Raw genomic sequence first — 22343 nt, 5'->3', positions numbered from 1 at the left:
ACCCATGAACGGGGAGCAGTCAACTTGGTCCCGACAGCGGAACCAGAGGCCATTGAGACCCCCCCCGGGGGGACTGTTCTTTGGGTACTGCCAAGCTGGCAGTGCCACTCTGGCAACTGGGCAATGCCAATATGGCACCTGGGCAATGCCCACCGGGCAGTGCTAGGGTCAGGGCTAATGGGGGAGGGGCCAGTGCCTGCTGTCACTCTGCAGCGATCGGTGTGTGGAGGGCAGTAGGGCCACGATCGGTGGGGTGGGGAAGGGGTCCGCGATCGGTCTAGTTGGCAGTGGGGAGAGGGAGGGCGAGTTGGTGAAGGCTGTAACTCGGGCCGCAGGCCCCCGCGATTGCAGGGGCAGGGGCTTGCTGCTTCAGGCTGCCTGCAGTAGCAGGAGCCTGACAGCTCTCTCATTTTCTGTCAGACCCCTGCTACTGCTAATGCGCATGTGTAGCATTAGAGGCCTGCACCTGCGCACGGCCTCCCTCTGCTGGCTTTCGGGTGCTTTAAGCCCCGCCCAGAGGCTTCTGCAGCGAGCAACAGGCTCGCTCAGAATTTTGCAGGCAGAGTGCGTTTGGGAGGACCTAAAAACACGCCCAAGAGAAGGATCTGAAACTCTCCCAGTTTCAAGTCCACCCAATACTTTGACAATAAAATGATAAAATACCACCCACAGAGTCTAAACCAGGAAGCGGAAGTTATAATATTAAATTCAACGCCAAAGCATATGAGAAAGAGCAAAAGATGGAATTGAGAGAGACGTGGGACAGAAAGAAAAAGTAAAAAACATTCGGATTTCAGCAACTCAAGAAGACAGTGTAATGACTTTAACGAGGTCCACGAGGCGGACCTGAGTCTGAGCTCCCTGATCGAGGCAGTTAATGTTCTCCAATCCGAGAGCCCTGCAGAGGTATGTAATGTGGAGTGTCAGGGTTACCGGCATGCAGGGGTGTATACTCTGTCCTGGGAAGTACATGTCTGAGTATTACTAGCTGTTGTAAAGAAATATGGATTTGGTGAAGGACAGCGGCCTCGGGGGAGTTATTTCAGGCAGCACACCACTTTCTCAGAGAATGGGCTTACACATTCCAATCACATCCAATTCCATGTCCAACCACTTATTTTCTGGAAATATATTTTTTTTCTGATCGTTGCAGCGAAAAGCTCCCTAGTATCAGGCATTTTGTCCAGTGGAAGCAATTTGCCCCCGATTAATGTCAGCAAATAACCGGCATTTCAAACACCTTCATCACAAACTTGGAATCATCTAAAATTGCACAGTGGTTAGCATGGTTGCCTCACAGCGCCAGGGACCCGGGTTCGATTCCCAGCTTGGGTCACTGCTGTGCGGAGTCTGCACGTTCTCCCCGTGTCTGTGTGGGTTTCCTCCGGGTGCTCTGGTTTCCTCCCACAGTCTGAAAGACGTGCTGGTTAGGTGCATTGGCCATGCTAAATTCTCCCTCAGTGTACCCGGACAGGCGCCAGAGTGTGGCGGCTAGGGGATTTTCACAGTAACTTCATTGCAGTGTTAATATAAGTCTATTTGTGACACTAATAAACAAACTTAAAAAACTTAAAATTGGTTGCGTTGCTATTGGATTTTAATTCTGACCTTTAGTCGTTCAGCATTTTAATCACCAATTGTAACACGTGTCACAATCTCAAACTGAACCAGATTCCTTTTCCCTTTAGAGTAAATAGAATCATTATTCCTGTTTAAGCTTAATACTCACCACTGGGATACAATGGGTGACTCCATCTCCGCTGTCTATCACTATGCCGGTTAGTGTGCGTTCTCCCACCTGCCGAGAGGTCCAGGAAGCAGCTAAGGCTAGAACAGCCTGCAATTGGAAACATATCCCAATCATTTACACAGTTGTAACATATGCAATGCCATTTCTCCTGCATTTCTCCGAGTAGCAATTTAGAAGCTTTACGAGATGTAATTCTGCCACGCTCCACTTTATCATTCCAGAAAATATAATTCTGCCGCGGTCCATTTCCTAATTCTAAAAGTGCTGCATTAAAAAGGATGTACCTTGCACCGAATTGTCCAACAATACTGCAAAGAACGATTAGCATTTATATTGTTCCTTTTGCTTCCTCGACAAGGCCAAAGGTGCCTCACAATGAACAAGCTGGCTTTTGAAATACAGCCATTGTTTAATAGGCAAACACAACAGGCAAATCCAACAGCAATGAAGTGAATGGCCAGTCACTGGATGTTTTATGGCGGTAGTGTGTTTAAGGGAGGAACGTTGTCCAGGACAAAATAACAATTTCTTGCTGATCTTTCATAAAATGTCATCGGGGACAAGATTGTATCGGCTCGCCATTTCAAGCTGGCAAGATAGGGCGAGAGGCGGAAAGTCTGGTTTGTGCCCAATTTCCCACCTCTCATGATCTTGCCGGGCCTGTTCTGCCGGCGAGATCAACCTTGCGCCCAGTATACACTGTATACTAGGAGAACGGGGCACCTGCACACTGGTTCTCCTAGAGCTTAGCTGCTGGCCAAACAGGTGAGCTGAAACTCCATCCCTCCCCTCTACCGGCAATTCACATTACTTTACTTTTGCAATGCAGAGGCCGTAAAGTTACATTTATTTATTAGTCACAAGTAAGGTTTACATTAACACTGCAATGAGATTGATGTGAAATTCCCCTAGTCGCCACACTCCAGTGTCTGTTCGGGTCAATGCACCTAACCAGCACGTTTTTCAGACTGTGGGAGGAAACCGGAGCACCCGGAAGAAACCCACGCAGACACTGGGAGAATGTGCAGACTTCACACAGACAGTGACCCAAGCCAGGAATGGAACCCGGGTCCCTGGCACTGAGAGGCAGCAGTGCTAAACACTGTGCCACCGTGCTGCCCCCGTTCAGTGCCATAAATTACCATGACTTACCAAAGGTATGCGGGTTAGGTTGATTGGCCATGATAAATTACCCCATTGTGTCAGGGGATTAGAAAGGTAAATATGCGGAGTTAAGAGGATAGGACCAGGGTGGCATTGTTGTCGGTACAGGCTCAATGGACCGAATGGCCTTGAATTAAGGATTCTATGATTCTACCTTGCTAAAAGAAAGGGCGAGAAAACCTCCTGTTTTACACTTCGAATTTTTTGGAGAAAATTCTGCCCAGGGTCTTTTGTAATCACCTGGACAGACAGACTGGACCTTAGTTTCACAACTCATCAAAAAGGACAGGTAAAACAGGGACATATCTATACCCTTCTACCCTGTCGGCAACCTGGGAAGGGACACTTTGAATATAACATTTCCTTCCATGACAGCACAAAGTTTTGCCCACTACACCTTCACCAGGATGATCAATAGATTTTCTCTGCTTGTCAGAGAAGGAAAATTTATACGCAAAACGACTGCCTGCTAGCTGAATGTATAAGCAGCGGTGAAGCGTGAAACAGAAGTACCAAACAGCCCTCCGTCAATCCTCATTATAATTAGGATTATGGGACAACTCAGTAGAACATACTTCACCGTAATGACTCCATGAAATGAACTGAAGTGCATAAATCTGTCTGAGAAGCGATGCAGATTCCTCTCTGGAATCATTGCAACCCTAGACCAAAGAAAATATTTCTATTTTGCAGGAGATTGTATATCATTTATTATAGATATTCTGACAGAATTTGGTAATTAATTTCTTCCACGTAGTTGGAGCTAATCTCTCTAGTTTAAGTAATGGATGCTGCAGCTTTAAGCTAGGAAATGTGACTGGGCTATCTCAAAACTTTCCATTTAAGTATCTATTAACAACGCATTCCTTGAAGTCTTTAGTCATCCACAGATGACAGTAATTATTTTTTCTTCAGCATCTTTTATCAATTCATAACGGACCCATTTTCAGCTAAAACATTTCATGATTTCAGTGATTGACATTAAATAATTTGGGAGCGATGCGCAAGATGGGACATTGACAAAGCAGCAGCAGCGCAATAAAGTATCCTGACTTTTAGTACGGACTTTCCATTTACAGCAATGTTCACTATTAGATATTAAATTCAGTAATTATGGCACATGTAGAGATTACAGCACAGAAAGGGCCATTCAGGCCAACTGGATGAACTATGTGGTGTCTATGCTCCTTTGACAAAAGTTCACATTTTTAGTATACTACAGAGCTATGTAATCAATGCCAAGTGAAACACAGAATCATAGAATCCCTACAATACAGAAGGCGGCTATTTGGCCCATCAAGTCTGCACTGACTCTCCGACAGAGCATCTTACCCAGGCCCACCCATCCCTGTAGCCCCACCCATTTAATTCCCCCTAACCCACAGGCCTTGGACCACGAAGGGACAATTTAGCATGGCCAATCCACCTAACCTTTGGGGCAGCACAGTGGTGAGCACTGCTGCCTCACAGCGCCAGGGACCCGGGTTCAATTCCGGCCTCAGGTGACTGTGTGGAGTTTGCACGTTCTCCCAGTGACTGCATGGGTTTCCGCCAGGCACTCTGGTTTCCTCCCACACTCCAAAGATGTGCAGGTTAGGTGGATTGGCCATGCTAAATTGCCCCTTAGTGTCCCAAGATGTGTAGGTTAGGGGGATTAGTGGGGTAAATACTTCAGGTTACGGGGAACAGATCTGGGTGGGATTTCCCTTTATTGTCAGGGGGTTATAAGGATAGGGCCTGGGATTGTTGTCGGTGCAGACCTGATGGGCCGAATGGCCTCCTTCTGCACTGTAGGGATTCTATGACTCTAACCTGCACATCTCTGGACTGTGGAAGAAAACCGGAGCACCCGGAGGAAACCCACGTAGACACTGGGAGAATGGACAAACTCCATAGAAAGAGTCATCCAAGGCGGGAATTGAATCCGGGTCCCGAGCGCTGTGAGGCCCTGTGCCACCATGCTGCCGCTGAATGTACACACTGAGAATACAGATTCAATAAAGGTGTAACAAGAGATTAGAGGAGAAATGTCAAGCAAATAGAGGTCATTCTACCTTCCCCTTGTTGCCTTGTGTCGGATGGATGAAAAACGGTGACAGCTGGAAACTCCAGAATTTTTTTTAAATTCTAACATTTATTGCAGTATTAAAGGCAGATGAAAAGGTGATCGGCCTCAGTTCAGTTAGTATCCTTATAGCACTCAGAGGCCGTGGTGGAGGCTACGGTTATATTTAAAGAAAAGCCGTGGTCATTGGAATATATGTCAGCTTGTTTGGGGTACCATCTTTCAGGTGTGGATATTGATATTCTTCTGTTAATATTGCTGGATTGGGAAACATGGTTTCGGTTGAAACCGAGCGCCATTTCTTTGGAGGAGATTTGCCTGTGGAATGATTTTAAATTTAAGTTTATTTATTAGTGACACAGGCTTACATTAATACTGCAATGAAGTTACTGTGAAAATCCCCTAGCCGCCACACTCTGGTGCCTGTTTGAGTACACGGAGGGAGAATTGAGCATGGCCAAAGTACCTAGGTGGCACAGTGGTTAGCACTGCTGCCTCACAGCACCAGGGACCCGGGTTCAATTCAGGCCTCGGGTCACTGTCTGCATGGAGTCTGCACGTTCTCCCCGTGTCTGCGTGGGTTTCCTCCAGGTGCTCCGGTTTCCTCCCACAGTCCAAAGATGTGCAGGTTAGGTTGATTGGCCATTCTAAATTGACCCTAGTATTGAGGGGATTAGCAGAGTAAATATGTGGGGTTATGGGAATAGTGCCTGGGCGAGATTGTGGTCAGTGAAGACTCGATGGGCTGAATAGCCTCCTTCTGCACTGTAGGCACTTTATGTATTCTATTCTACATATTCTAACCAGGATGTCCTTTGGACGTGTTGTGACGGCATTCAATAGTTTGTGCCTCTGGAATTTTGGACAGAAAGAGTTTTATCTCGCTGTTCTTGGGACATATTGGATAGCCTACCTGTGAGAACACAGACAACATATGGGCCATTCCCACCGATTTCTACAGGCAGCCTGGGAAAAAGACAAAATCCAACTGCTGCTTGGTAGGTTGTTGCATAAGCTTAAATCTCACGGGATTCAGGGTGAGGTAGCCAAATGGATACAAAATTGGCTTGATGACAGATGCCAGAGGGTGGTTGTAGAGGATTGTTTTTCAAACTGGAGACCTGTGACCAGCGGTGTGCCTCAGGGATCAGTCCTGTGTCCACTGTTATTTGTCATTTACATTAATGATTTGGATGAGAATATCAGAGGTGTGGTTAGTAAGTTTGCAGATGACACCAAGATTGGTGGCATAGTGGACAGTGAAGAAGGTTATCTCGGATTGCAACGGGATCTTGATCAGAATATTTAAAGAAAAGCCGTAGTCATTGGAATGTACAAAGAAGAACAAAGAACAGTACAGCACAGGAAACAGGCCCTTCGGCCCTCCAAGCCTGTGCTGCTCCTTGGTCCAACTAGACCAATCGTTTGTATCCCTCCATTCCCAGGCTGCTCATGTGACTATGCAGGTAAGTCTTAAACGATGTCAGCGTGTCTGCCTCCACCACCCTACTTGGCAGCGCATTCCAGGCCCCCACCACCCTCTGTGTAAAAAACGTCCCTCTGATATCTGAGTTATACTTCGCCCCTCTCACCTTGAGCCCGTGACCTCTCGTGATCGTCACCTCCGACCTGGGAAAAAGCCTCCCACTGTTCACCCTATCTATACCCTTCATAATCCTGTACACCTCTGTTAGATCTCCCCTCATTCTCCGTCTTTCCAAGGAGAACAACCCCTGTCTACCCAATCTCTCCTCATAGCTAAGACCCTCCATACCAGGCAACATCCTGGTAAACCTTCTCTGCACTCTCTCTAACGCCTTAACGTCCTTCTGGTAGTGCGGCGACCAGAACTGGACGCAGTACTCCAAATGTGGCCTAACCAGCGTTCTATACAGCTGCATCATCAGACTCCAGCTTTTATACTCTATACCCCGTCCTATAAAGGCAAGCATACCATATGCCTTCTTCACCACCTTCTCCACCTGTGTTGCCACCTTCAAGGATTTGTGGACTTGCACACCTAGGTCCCTCTGTGTTTCTATACTCCTGATGACTCTGCCATTTATTGTATAACTCCTCCCTACATTATTTCTTCCAAAATGCATCACTTCGCATTTATCTGGATTAAACTCCATCTGCCACCTCTCCGCCCAATTTTCCAGCCTATCTATATCCTGCTGTATTGCCCGACAATGCTCTTCGCTATCCGCAAGTCCAGCCATCTTCGTGTCAACCGCAAACTTGCTGATTACACCAGTTACACCTTCTTCCAAATCATTTGTATATATCACAAATAGCAGAGGTCCCAGTACAGAGCCCTGCGGAACACCACTGGTCACAGACCTCCAGCTGGAAAAAGACCCTTCGACCACTACCCTCTGTCTCCTATGGCCAAGCCAGTTCTCCACCCATCTAGCCACTTCTCCTTGTATCCCATGAGCCTTAACCTTCTTAACCAACCTGCCATGTGGGACTTTGTCAAATGCCTTACTGAAATCCATATAGACGACATCCACGGCCCTTCCTTCATCAACCGTTTTTGTCACTTCCTCAAAAAACTCCACCAAATTTGTAAGGCACGACCTCCCTCTTACAAAACCATGCTGTCTGTCACTAATGAGATTGTTCCGTTCTAAATGCACATACATCCTGTCTCTAAGAATCCTCTCCAACAACTTCCCTACCACGGACGTCAAGCTCACCGGCCTATAATTTCCTGGGTTATCCCTGCTACCCTTCTTAAACAACGGGACCACATTCGCTATCCTCCAATCCTCAGGGACCTCACCCGTGTCCAAAGAAGCGACAAAGATTTCCGTCAGAGGCCCAGCAATTTCACCTCTCGTCTCCCTGAGCATATATCAGAATATAAAAACAGAAAGCAAAAGTTTCTACAAGTATATAAAATGAAAAAGAGTAGCTAAAGTAAACATTGGTCCTTTAGAGGACGAGCAGGGGGATGTAATAACTGGAAATTTTAAAATGGCTGAGGCATTGAACAGGTATTTTGTGTCAGTCTTCAGTGGAAGACACAAATAACATGCCAAAAATTGGTGACAGGAAGGCTATGGCAAGTGAGGACCCAAAAACTATCACGAAAGATATGGTGTTGGGCAAGCTAATGGGGCTAAAGGTAGACAAGTCTCCTGGCCCTGATGGAATGCATCCCAGGGTACTAAAAGAGATGGCGGGGGAAATAGCAAATGCACTAGTGGTAATTTACCAAAATTCACTGGACTCTGGGGTGATTCCCGCAAATTGGAAAACAGCAAATGTGATGTCACTGTTTGAAAAAGAAGGTAGACAAAAGGCGGGTAACTATAGGCCGGTTAGCTTAACTTCTGTGGTAGGGAAAATGCTTGAATCTATCATCAAGGAAGAAATAGCGAGACATCCGGATATAAATTGTCCCATTGGTAAAACGCAGCATGGGTTCATGAATGCCAGGTCATGTTTGACTAATTTGGTGGAATTCTTTGCGCAGTGGACAATGGGGAACCTGTGGATGTGGTGTATCTGGATTTTCTGAAGGCATTTGACAAGGTGCCGCACCAAAAACTGCTGCATAAGATAAAGGTGCACAGTGTTACGGGTAATCTATTAGCATGGATAGAGGATTGGTTAACTAACAGAAAGCAAAGAGTGGGGGTAAATGGGTGTTTTTCTGGTCGGCAATCAGTGACTAGTGATGTGCCTCAGGGATCGGTGTTGGGACCGCAATTGTTTACGATTTACATAGATGATTTGGAGTTGGGGACCAAGTATAGTGTGTCAAAATTCGCAGATGACACTAAGATGAGTGGCAGAGCAAAGTGTGCAGAGGATGCTGAAAGTCTGCAAGAGGGATATAGATAGTCTAAGTGAGTGGGCGAGGGTCTGGCAAATGGAGTACAATGTTGGTAAATGTGAGGTCATCCATTTTTGGTAGGAATAACAGCAAAATGGACTATTATTTAAATGGTAAAAAATTGCAGCATGCTGCTGTGCAAAGGGACCTGGGTGTCCTTATGCAAGAATCACAAGGAGTTGGTTTGCAGGTGCGGCAGGTAACTAAGAAGACAAATGGAATTTTGTCCTTCATTGCTAGAGGGATGGAGTTTAAAAACAGCGAGGTTATGTTGCAGCTGTATAGGGTGCTGGTGAAGCCACACCTGGAGTACTGTGTGCAGTTTTGGTCTCCTTACTTGAGAAAGGATATACTGGCACTGGAGGGGGTGCAGAGGAGATTCACTAGGTTGATCCCAGAGTTGAGAGGGTTGGCTTATGAGGGGAGAGACTGAGTAGACTGGGGCTATATTCATGGAATTCAGAAGAATGAGGGGAGATCTTATAGAAACATATAAGATTATGAAGGGAACAGATAAGATAGAAGCAGGGAAGTTGCTTCCACTGGTGGGTGAAACTAGAACAAAGAACAAAGAACAGTACAGCACAGGAAACAGGCCCTTCGGCCCTCCAAGCCTGTGCCGCTCCTTGGTCCAACTAGACCAATCGTTTGTATCCCTCCATTCCCAGGCTGCTCATGTGACTATCCAGGTAAGTCTTAAACAATGTCAGCGTGCCTGCCTCCACCACCCTACTTGGCAGCGCATTCCAGGCCCCCACCACCCTGTGTAAAAAAGTCCCTCTGATGTCTGAGTTATACTTCGCCCCTCTCAGCTTGAGCCCGTGACCCCTCGTGATCGTCACCTCCGACCTGGGAAAAAGCTTCCCACTGTTCACCCTATCTATACCCTTCATAATCTTGTACACCTCTATTAGATCTCCCCTCATTCTCCGTCTTTCCAAGGAGAACAACCCCAGTCTACCCAATCTCTCCTCATAGCCAAGACCCTCCATACCAGGCAACATCCTGGTAAACCTTCTCTGCACTCTCTCCAATGCCTCCACGTCCTTCTGGTAGTGCGGCGACCAGAACTGGACGCAGTACTCCAAATGTGGCCTAACCAGCGTTCTATACAGCTGCATCATCAGACTCCAGCTTTTATACTCTATACCCCGTCCTATAAAGGCAAGCATACCATATGCCTTCTTCACCACCTTCTCCACCTGTGTTGCCACCTTCAAGGATTTGTGGACTTGCACACCTAGGTCCCTCTGTGTTTCTATACTCCTGATGACTCTGCCATTTATTGTATAACTCCTCCCTACATTATTTCTTCCAAAATGCATCACTTCGCATTTATCTGGATTAAACTCCATCTGCCACCTCTCCGCCCAATTTTCCAGCCTATCTATATCCTGCTGTATTGCCCGACAATGCTCTTCGCTATCCGCAATTCCAGCCATCTTCGTGTCATCCGCAAACTTGCTGATTACACCAGTTACACCTTCTTCCAAATCATTTATATATATCACAAATAGCAGAGGTCCTAGTACAGAGCCCTGCGGAACACCACTGGTCACAGACCTCCAGCCGGAAAAAGACCCTTCGACCACTACCCTCTGTCTCCTATGGCCAAGCCAGTTCTCCCCCCATCGAGCCACTTCTCCTTGTATCCCATGAGCCTTAACCTTCTTAACCAACCTGCCATGTGGGACTTTGCCAAATGCCTTACTGAAATCCATATAGACGACATCCACAGCCCTTCCTTCATCAACCGTTTTTGTCACTTCCTCAAAAAACTCCACCAAATTTGTAAGGCACGACCTCCCTCTTACAAAACCATGCTGTCTGTCACTAATGAGATTGTTCCGTTCTAAATGCACATACATCCTGTCTCTAAGAATCCTCTCCAACAACTTCCCTACCACGGACGTCAAGCTCACCGGCCTATAATTTCCTGGGTTGTCCCTGCTACCCTTCTTAAACAACGGGACCACATTCGCTATCCTCCAATCCTCAGGGACCTCACCCGTGTCCAAAGAAGTGACAAAGATTTCCGTCAGAGGCCCAGCAATTTCACCTCTCGTCTCCCTGAGCAGTCGAGGATAGATGCCATCAGGCCCTGGGGCTTTGTCAGTTTTAATGTTCCCTAAAAAAAACCTAACACTTCCTCTCTTGTAATGGAGATTTTCTCTAACGGGTCAACACCTCCCTCCGAGACACTCCCGGTTAACACGCCCCTCTCCTTCGTGAATACCGATGCAAAGTATTCATTTAGGATCTCCCCTATTCCCTTGGGTTCTAAGCATAATTCCCCTCCTTTGTCCCTGAGAGGTCCGATTTTCTCCCTGACAACTCTTTTGTTCCTAACATATGAATAGAATGCCTTAGGGGACATGGCCTCAAAATAAGGGAGAGCAGATTTAGGACTGAGTTGAGGAGGAATTTCTTCACACAAAGGGTTGTGAATCTGTGGAATTCCCTGCCCAGTGAAACGGTTGAGTCTACCTCATTGAATGTTTTTAAGGCAAGGATAGATAAATTTTTGAACAGTAAAGGAATTAAGGGTTATGGTGAGCGGGCGGGTAAGTGGAGCTGAGTCCACAAAAAGATCAGCCATGATCTTATTGAATGGCGGAGCAGGCTCGAGGGGCCAGATGGCCTACTCCTGCTCCTAGTTCTTACGTTCTTATGTTCTTAATTGGGTCAGTGGGCTGACGAATGGCAGATGGAGTTTAATTTCGATAAATGCGAGGTGATGCATTTTGGTAGATTGAACCAGGCCAAGACTTACTCAGTTAATGGTAGGGTATTGGGGAGAGTTACAGAACAAAGAGATCTAGGGGTACATGTTCATAGTTCCTTGAAAGTGGAGTCACAGGTGGACAAAGTGGTGAAGAAGACAATCAGCATGCTTGGTTTCATTGGTCATAACATTGAATACAGAGTTGGGATGTCTTGTTGAAGTTGTACAAGACATTGGTGAGGCCACACTTGGAATACTGTGTGCAGTTCTGGTCACCCTATTATGGAAAGGATATTATTAAACTAGAAAGAGTACAGAAGAGATTTACTAGGATGCTACCAGGACTTGATGGTTTGAGTTATAAGGAGAGGCTGAATAGACTGGGACATTTTTCTCTGGAGCGTAGAAGGCTGAAGGGTGATCTTGTGGAGGTCTATAAAATAATGAGGGCACAGATCAGCTAGATAGTCAATATCTTTTCCCAAAGGTCGGGGAGTCTAAAACTCAAGGGCATAGGTTTAAGGTGAGAGGGGAGAGATACAAATGGGTCCAGAGGGGCAATTTTTTCACACAGAGGGTGGCGAGTGTCTGGAACAAGCTGTCAGAGGTAGTAGTAGAGGCAGGTACAATTTTGACTTTTAAAAAGCATTTAGACTGTTACATGGGTAAGATGGGGATAGAGGGATATGGGCCAAATGCGGGCAATCTGGGACGAGCTTAGGGGTTTAAAAAAAAAGGGCAGCATGGACAAGTTGGACCGAAGGGCCTGTTTCCATGCTGTAAACCTCTATGACTCTATGAATTCTAAATCTATCATTTTAACCTGTCCCTCAATTCAAGACCCCACACATTTCCCATGGCTAATCCACCTAACCTGCACATCCTTGGAGTGTGGGAGGAAACCAGAGCACCCGAAGGAAGCCCACACAGACAGTGAGAATGTGCAAACTCCACAGTGTCACCCAAGGCTGGAATCAAACCCGGGTCCCTGGCACTGTGAGGCAGCAGTACTAATCACTGAGCCACCATGCTGCCCCTTGGGTCTTCATGTGACAGATTCTCAACTCATAGACCATTGGGCACACAGGGCAGGATGCCCCACGGGGTAGTGGGATCCAGAATGCAGGTTTTGCTTCCTTTTCTTTCCTTCTCCGTCGTGGTCTACTTCATCATTAAGACATTGACTCAAAACATGATGCAGCTTGAGACAAGTTATCGCCATTTTGAACGGCTGGTCACGAGCTCCTTCCAGCCATTCATGTCAATGCTGCCTCACTTCTGGGACAGTTTCACAGTGTCATTCTTTGACCTCCCCTGGAGTGTTGTCCATTTGAGAGTTGAGAAAACAGGGCCTAACAAGGGAGACACTTTTCAGCCATCCAGACATAGGGGCGAATTTTACCATCCCGCCCACCACGGGAATCGGAGCGGGCGAGGGGCGGACCATGGGAAGGTCTGTCGATCTCGGGCGGGAGTTTCCGGTTTCGGGGAGAGCAAGGCTGGAAAATCCCGACCGTAGTGTGCACCCATCACAGTTGATTTTGCGGAAGTTTTGCCTGAATGCTCCTGGAACTGGCTTAAAGGAAGAAGTTACGAGTGTTTGTTCGACGGTCTTTCCATTGAATCTGGAGGATGCAGCGGAGGCACTGCTGATGGAATTTCACTAATGCCACCGACACACAGCCCAGGTCTCACTGCAGTACAGGAGCGTGGTGACAAGAAAGTTGCAGTCATATCATCATGAAGCAGCTGCAAGATTGGGATGAAGTTTCCTGGGCATTCAAATCTTTGAGTACAATCCACAGAGCCTCACGATTTACTGAATCAAACACTTCAGTCAGGTTGATGAGTACAATGGAGTATTGGTGTTGTTCTCAATATTTGTCTTGGATTTCCGCGGTGTCAAAGACCATGTCAGAGGTTCCTCAGGAAAGGTCTAAAGCCACACCTAATCATTGGAAGGATTTCCTCAGCCATAGAAAGCAAGCGATTCAGGAGAATGCCTGTCAGGATTTCCCCTGCAAATGAAGGGGGCATGTGGTAGAAAGATAAAGCCCGAGAGATCCAACAATATGCTGACCATCATGACATGCAAGGCTTGTCCATTTGCTGAAGGTCAGATGACAAAATTTTCTTCAGTCCCAGGATGGCATTTTTCTTCTTAAGGATGACAATGGCATTCATTAATGTCGGAAAGAACATTTTCCACAACTCTTCAGTAGTGAATCCTCAGGGACAGCTGCTACCTGCAGGCTATCCCTCCAGTGATCATCGAATCATACAGTGCAGAAAAGGCCCTTCGGCCCATCGAGCCTGCACCGACAAACAGTGGTAACTGTGCAATGTATAATTCATATTGAATCGGATTAGATTGTTAAATTAAAATACAAAATATGGTGCAATCTTCTTCATTGATCTTTTGTTGCCATTATTTGGGGATCACCATCCTTCTGTATTGATTCCCACGTGGATTGTAACACTCCAAACATGCATCTTCTCTCTCCTCTTCATCTAACCCCATCAGCATATTGTTTTATTCCATTCCATTCTATTCCTTCCTGCCCTTTCCACCATCCCCCACCTGCTTATCTTGCTTCCTCTTAAGTGTATCCAAGCTATTTACCTCAAATAAGGGGTAGCGCAGTGGTTAGCAATGCTGCCTCACAGCGCCAGGGACCCAGGTTCAATTCCCAGCTTGGGTCATTGTCTGTGTCTACGTGGGCTTCCTCCGGGTGCTCCGGTTTCCTCCCACAGTTAAAAGATGTGCGGGTTAGGTGGATTGGCCATGCTAAATTGCCCCTTAGTGTCAGGAGGACTAGCAGGGTAAATGCATGTGGTTATAAGGATAGGGCCTGGGTGGGATTGTGGTTGGTGCAGACTCAATGGGCCGAATGGCCTTCTGCACTGTAGGATTCCATGATTGTAGGTCATGTGGCACTGTCTGGGTAAGCACAAGACTGATTTTTTTAAAACCTTGTTAACTCTAAGATGTTGGCAAATGCCAATTCAAAGATCTCAAAATTTAAATTAAAAAACAATGGTAAAAGTATTCTGTAACAGAGATGCTGCAAGGAAAAGCTACCAAATTAGAAAGATGTGGGAGTACATTTTATGTGTCACTGCTCCAAAGTGCTGCATTTCCGTTTCCATGGCTACAGATGGAATCACTAAATTGGGTAAAGGGACATTTCCGCAATCTGCTCTCCTCATTCCAAACGCTCAGATGGAGCATTTAAAAATTAGACATCTCTACGAGAGATGCAAATCACTCACCCAACGAACTTAACAGCAGCTAGATCATGAATATCCCTACTTCGAAATTCAAACTAACCGAGGCACAAGCTTCATCTTTGGTGCACAATCTTGAGCAAGAATTCTGCTGAGCTCAAGTTGAACCAATCCAGTTTCCATGTTCCTGACTCAAGTCTCTATTTTAAACAAAGAAATTAAAAATTTTCCATATGATATCTATGCTGTGTCATAGACTGCTGTGTCACAGCGCCAGGGAACTGGGTTTGGGTCACTCTCTGTGCAGAGTCTGCACATTCTCCCTATTTCTGCGTGGGTTTCCTCCTACAGTCTGGTTAGGTGCATTGACTATGCTAAATTCTCCCTCATTGTAAGGTGATACATAGAGTCATAGAGGTTTACAGCATGGAAACAGGCCCTTCGGCCCAACTTGTCCATGCCGCCCTTTTTTTTTTTAAACCCCTAAATTAATCCCAATTGCCCGCATTTGGCCCATATCCCTCTATACCCATCGTACCCATGTAACTATCTAAATGCTTTTTTAAAGATAAAATTGTACCCGCCTCTACTACTACCTCTGGCAGCTTGTTCCTGACACTCACCACCCTCTGTGTGAAAAAAGTGCCCCTCTGGACCCTTTTGTATCTCTCCCCTCTCACCTTAAACCTATGCCCTCTAGTTTTAGACTCCCCTACCTTTGGGGAAAAGATATTGACTATTTACCTTGTCTGTGACCCTCATTATTTTATAGACCTCTATAAGGTCACCCCTCAGCCTCCTACGCTCCAGAGAAAAAAGTCCCAGTCTATTCAGCCTCTTCTTATAACTCAATCCATCAAGTCCCAGTAGCATCCTAGTAAATCTTTTCTGCACTCTTTCTAGTTTAATAATATCCTTTCTATAATAGGGTGACCAGAACTGTACACAATATTCCAAGTGTGGCCTTATCAATGTCTTGTACAACGTTAACAAGAAGTCCCAACTCCTTTATTCAATGTTCTGACCAATGAAACCAAGCATGCTAAGTGCCTTCTTCACCCACTCTGTCCGCCTGTGACTCCACTTTCAAGGAGCTATGAACATGTACCCCTAGATCTCTTTGTTCTGTAACTCTCCCCAGCACCCTACCATTAACTGAGTAAGCCCTGCTCTGGTTCAATCTACCAAAATGCATCACCTCGCATTTGTCTAAATTAAACTCCATCTGCCATTCGTCAGCCCACTGGCTCAATTGATCAAGATCCTGCTGCAATTGGAGATAACCTTTCTCACTGTCCACCATGCAACCAATCTTGGTGTCATCTGCAAACTTGCTAACCATGTCCCCTATATTCTCATCCAAATCATTAATATAAATGACAAATAACAGTGGGCCCAGCACTGATCCCTGAGGCACACCGCTGGTCACAGGCCTCCAGTTTGAAAAACAACTCTCTCCAACCACCCTCTGGCTTCTGTCAAGAAGCCAATTTTGTATCCATTTAGATACCTCACCCTGGATACACTTTGGAAGGAGTAATTTGACAAGGAAATATACGATGAAAGGTCTGACACTGGAAAGTTTCGAAGAACAAAGGGAGCTTGGAGTGTTTGTCCACAGATCTCTGAAGACGGAAAGGCAGGTTAAGGCTTGGGCTGTTTTCTCTGGAGCAAAAAAGACTGAGGGGCGACTTGATTGAGGTGTTCAAGATTATGAGGGACATGGACAGGGAGCAGCTGTTCCCCTTAGTTGAATGGTCAGTTATGTGGGGACACAAGTTAAAAGTGAGTGGTGGGAGGTTTGGGGGGGGGGGGGGGGGGGGGGATGTGAGGAAAAGTTTTTTTTTTACTCAGAGGGCGTTGATGGTCTGGAATGCATTGCCTGGGAGGGTGGTGGAGGTGGGATACCTCCACATCCTTTAAAAGTATCTGAATGAGTACTTGGCACGCCATAACATTCAAGGCTATGGGCCAAGTGCCGGCAAGTGGGATTAGGTGGGCAGATCAGGGCCTTTCATGCGTCGGTGCAGACTCGATGGGCCTCTTCTGTGCTGTGGTGTTTTGTGATTCTGTACCCAAACAGGCGCCGGAGTGTGGAGACTAAGGGATTTTCACAGTAACTTCATCGCAGTGTTAACGCAAGCCTACTTGTGACAATAGTAAGTAAAAACTTCAAACTTCCACTTCGAATTTACTTCTATTTTAGTCGGCGTGGTGTTTCGTAGTTATCACCTTTCAAAATAGAATATCCCAGTGTCAGAAGTGAGGCAATTCCTGCACGAGAGAGAAGGGAGGTGGGTGATGAAATGGGATTTTTCAACTACAATCACAAGTGGTTTCTTCTTTACTTTGCCCAATACACCCACTTCAGCAGAGTGCTCACAAATTGTAGAAGTCCATGAAAACAGTCCCCTCAGTTGGTCTGAAATAAATCTGGCTCATAACAATAATATTAATTTGTCGTCTGCCACTTACTAAACAGCAGTTTTTTCACTGCGACATCTCACGATGAAATTTTGTAAGCTTGCTTCAGTGACACTGATGAACGAGTGTCACAACCCTAAATTTGAAGAAGACTGGCTTGATGTTGTGAGATTGTGCACTCCAAAAATTCAATTTAGCCTGCCAAAAATGTATTAACCTTAACTTCTGACCTGTAACAAGCACTGGAGAGAAATAAACTGTCACCCCATCTGTCACACGAGATTTGACTGAGTAGTGCAAGGACATATTCGAATACAATGTACCTCTCGATTTTACTTTGTTTCATTACTTGATTGCTTAGGCAAAACAAACCAAAAAATGTTGACAAGACACTGTCAAGTTAAAAAACACATACACACATCTACGTGACTGGCAAGAAAGCTGCCAGCGTGCCAATGCTGCACAGTTTCCAAACTTCGAGAAACACGTGAAACTGGAACAAGGGTTAACTTCCAATTCTCTCCCCTGCCAGTGGCGTTGTCAATGTTGGCTGAGTGGGGAAGGGGAAGTCTAGGCTGGAGCCCATACTGTTACAGTAACACATCTCTGCCACTGCATCTCTCTCTAATGGCAAGAAACTCCCTGCTATTTACAATCTCCTTACCTGCACTGCAATGTAAAGACCTGGAACATTAAAGGACTCGAACATGATTTCGGCAAGGTACTCTCGATTTTCTGGCGTGTTGAGAGGCGGTTCTGTCTGCAATACAAGAGTGCACTAATGTATGTACGAGACTAAATACATTCAACGAAACAAAGTTTTGTTGCTTTCATCGCCTTAAAGATGAGATACATTGCTTCTCCAAACTGTAGGAGCTACTTCTTCCTCTTTTGATGACACCACATTTAATCCTTGAACCAAAAGTACACCCATTTTTTTCACTGCTAAAGTTGCTTTCAAAAGCCTCTTTCTTACTTGTGCCAAATATTTTTTAATAATTGATTTCTATAGATCCTAAGTTGCTCCTAGATTGAAACATTTGGGCAGCATGGTGGCACAGTCTACTGCCTCACAGCGCCAGGGACCCGGGCTCGATTCCCGGCTTGAGTCACTGTCTGTGCAGAGTCTGCACGTTCTCCGTGTCTGCATGGGTTTCCTCCGGTGCCAAAAGATCATAGAATGCTACAGTGCCGAAGGAGGCCATTCGGCCCATTATGTCTGCACCGACCACAATCCCACCCAGGCCCTATCCCCATAATCCCATGCATTTATCCTGGCTAGTCACCCTGTCACTAAAGGGGAAATTTAGCATGGCCAATCCACCCAACCCGCACATTTTTGGAATGTGGGAGGAGAATTCAGCATGACCAATGTACCTAACCAGCACATCTTTCAGACTTGTGGGAGGAAACCGGAGCACCTGGAGGAAACCCATGCAGACACGGGGAGAACGTGTAAACTCCACACAGACAGAGACCCAAGCCGGGAATTGAACCCAGGTCCCTGGAGCTGTGAGGCAGCAGTGCTAACCACTGTGCTACCGTGCTGCCATGTACAGAATGCCCACATGGATTTAAGGGCAAATGGTGTTTAGCTAATTTGGTTGAGTTTTTTTGGTGGTGAGGTGACAGAGGGTTTATGAAGATAACACAGTTGTTGTGGTGTAACAGGGACTTTCAAAGGTATTTAATTAAGAGGCAGAGAGCTTTAGCAAGAGAACTCAAGACCAATGAAGGAGGTCTGCCAAGGGGAAAAATCAGGGATACGCGAGAAGCGAAATTTGGTGGAGTGTAAAGATCAAGGATGGTTGTGGGATTGTAAGTTAGCTGCAAATGAAATCACTCATTCCACATTTATCTGATATTTCCTTTTTGACCTCTGAATAGACCTCGGCCTTCCTCTTTGATTTTATAATTTAAAAAGAATCATACATTTGTCATCATTTGTTCTAAAACAGAAAATGTTGAAAACATAAAACAGATCTGTGAAGACAAAGTTCAGTGTAGTTTCTCAGGTTCCACTCATCCGTCCATACAGCCATAGAGTTTTATATAGCATAGAAACAGGTCCTTCAGCCCAACTTGTCCATGCCGCCCAGTTTTTAACCACTAAGCTCGTCCCAATTGCCTGCGTTTGGCCCATATCCCTCTAAATCCATCTTATCCATGTAACTATTTAAATGCTTTTTAAAAGGCAAAATTGTACCCGCCTCTACTACTACCTCTGGCAACTCATTCTGGACACTTACCACCCTGTGTGTGAAAAAATTGCCCCTCTGGATCCTTTTGTATCTCTCCCCTCTCACCTTAAACCTATGCCCTGTAGTTTTAGACTCCCCTACCTTTGAGAAAAGATGTTGACTAGCTGCCTTTTCTATGCCCCTCATTATTTTATAGACCTCTATAAGGTCACCCCTCAGCCTGCTACGCTCCAGAGAAAAAAGTCCCAGTCTATCCAGCCTCTCCTTATAACTCAAACCATCAAGTCCCGGTAGCATCCTAGTAAATCGTTTCTGCACTCTTTCTAGTCTAATAATATCCTTTCTATAATAGGGAGAGCAGGACTGTACACAGTAAACCACCTTTCCTCTGACGATATGCACTGACCTGCTGTATAAGCCAAGCAGCTTTATTTTAGACTTATAGCACCCTTGGGTTTTATTTTTCTCCATTTCTTACTTGATGACTAATTATTTTAAAGGACAAGTTTCAACATACATTATAGCCCGAGTGGTTCAGGTTTCTTTTTACATTTCTTTTTAAGACATTTCTTATTGTTCCAAATCTGTCAGTACTTGGGTCAAGCAGAGGACATGGAAAACTCTTGAACTTTATTTCTCTAAGTGCATGGTGATATGAGCTCCCACACTTAGAAGAGTTGAGTGCAATTTGACAGGCGAAGACTATTTGGCACAGGAAATAAAGAGGGCTTTCCCTCGAAACATCTTTTAAGTGAAGCATTTTCTGTTCTCTCTGCACAGATGACAAATACATAGGCAGGGATAGAATAAGATATAAAAAATGCTGGAAAATCTCAGCAGGTCTGACAGCATCTGTGGAGTGAGAATAGAGCCAACGTTTCGAGTCGAGGTGACCCTTCATCAGAGCTCTGACGAGCATCTAGACCTGAAACGTTGGCTCTATTCTCTCTCCACAGATGCTGTCAGACCTGCTGAGATTTTTCAGCATTTTTCTGTTTTTGTTTCAGATTCCAGCATCCGTAGTTTTTTTGTGTTTATCATGGAATAAGATGGTTGCTTTCTGATCATTAAATTTCAACAACAGCAATAGTCACAATTACAAAAAAGGATTTAAGTAGCCTTATCACCAAACTATCAGAAATACAAGGTGTACCAATTATATACCCTTTTCTTTCCCAAACCGAAGGTCCAGAGATATTTTCTGGGGCACATTTTTTTTCCCGTTTTACATTCTGACGTATAAATTGGATTTATAAATCCTCATTCATGCCAAAACACAACTTATAAGCAACAAAGTCAGTCCATGATTAACATCTGGCACAAAGATGACTACATATCATAAACACAACAGCTACAGTTAAATTACCACCAATGGCAATACATGTTTTGCCATCAAATATCATCAGATACATTTTTCACTGCCACCCCATGTAATTATCACCTTATATTTTTCTTTATGTTCATTTCTCCCATGCTACACCAATAAACCAGTTCCCTGCCCTCCCACCTTTCTACCTTCTCCATCCCACACACAGGCAACTCCCACAATACAGAGAAACAGGAAATAACAATTGACTATAATTACCAGTTCACATCATCTTTGTCCTCTATTCATTTGTCCCAAAACCAATTTCAAAACTGACAAGGCATTTCACACCAATTATGCTACTTAATGGGAGGGTTACATCTCATACTGAAATAAAAGCACCGAAACGGGACCTGACGTTCAACAGATTTCTACCAACACTTTCACAAATCAAGGTTAATTAAAAGGCTTATTTTACTGTATTCAAAACTTAGTCAAAGTTTAGCAATATTACCATCCCAGCTGGTGTTACTACTGGATGGGAAGGTGCCAGACTGGAACCCTGGTTTAAAAGACTGCAACTTCGACTTTTTTTTAAAGAAAATGAATATGGGGCTGCACGGTGGCACAGTGGCTAGCACTGCTGCCTCACAGCGCCAGGGTCAGGGTTCAATTCCAGCCTCAGGTGACTGTCTGTGTGGAGTTTGCACATTCTCCCCTTGTCTGTGTGGGTTTCCTCCCACACTCCAAAGATGTGCAGGTTAGGTTGATTGGCCATGCTAATCCCCCTTAGTGTCAGCGGGATTAGCAGGATAAACACAGGGGGTTACAGGGATAGGGCCTGGGTGGGATTGTTGGAGGCGCAGGCTCGATGGGCCACCTCCTTCTACACTGTCGGGATTCTATTCTCTTCTATTGCTTTTTGTTTTAGAAATTGAGGATGAACAGAGTGACAGGACTACCAATAAGCAGGCTAACTGGGGTCAGACACGCTGCATTCTGAAACCAAGTGGCAGATGCCACCCAAACAAACGTCTGTGGATTTCTCCTCAAGGGGGGACCCGCAGATGATTATCATATGAGCGTTTCCATCACACCTTCGAAAAGACATGCCTTCGAATCTTCTCCCTAACACAGAAAGTAGAAGCAGAAAAAGGCCTTTTGGCCCTTCGAGCCTGCTGCACCATTCACTATGCTCATCCAACTCAATAGCTTCATCCTGCCTTCTCCCCACAATATTCTTTGATCCCCTTTGCCTCAAGTGCTCTATCTAACTGCTTCTTGAAAACAATCAATATTTTGACCTCAGCTACTTTCTGTGGTATCAATTCCACAGACTGACCACTCTCTGGGTGAAGAAATTTCTCCTCATCTCTGTCCTAAACAATTTACCCTGTATCCTCAGACTGTGATCCCTGGTTCACGACAACCCCACCATCGGGAACATCCTTCCTGCATCTACCCTGTCTAGTCCAGTTAGAATTTTAATCGGTTTCTATGAGGTTCCCCCCCTTATTCTTCTGAACTCCGGTCAATCCAATCAGCAGCAAGATATGCTGAACAGGGTTAAATAGGAATGGTATTAAGCCAGTAAGTGTGGTTGAGATACAGATATTGATTGAATGGCAGAACA

The 22343-nt window shown here is 45.4% G+C and overlaps 1 protein-coding gene across 2 annotated transcripts in view; it reads right to left on the bottom strand.

Annotated features, from left to right (window-relative positions):
* actr3b (actin related protein 3B) overlaps positions 1–22343 on the bottom strand; it is a 105995-nt gene that overhangs the window by 49543 nt on the left and 34109 nt on the right. The window contains exons 5-6 of one of the 2 annotated variants that reach the window (XM_078227614.1): positions 17868–17963; positions 1730–1837 (exon numbers count right to left, since the gene is read on the bottom strand). In XM_078227614.1, the coding sequence (XP_078083740.1) occupies positions 1730–1837; positions 17868–17963 (204 nt within the window). The remainder of the gene's footprint in view (positions 1–1729; positions 1838–17867; positions 17964–22343) is intronic. The other variant, XM_078227622.1, reaches the window with a different exon arrangement.

This window comes from Mustelus asterias, chromosome 2, assembly GCF_964213995.1.
Source record: "Mustelus asterias chromosome 2, sMusAst1.hap1.1, whole genome shotgun sequence".
Taxonomy (NCBI): Eukaryota; Metazoa; Chordata; class Chondrichthyes; order Carcharhiniformes; family Triakidae; genus Mustelus; species Mustelus asterias.
The sequence above is the reverse complement of the archived record's forward strand: the minus strand, read 5'-3'. Positions and strand labels throughout refer to the sequence as shown.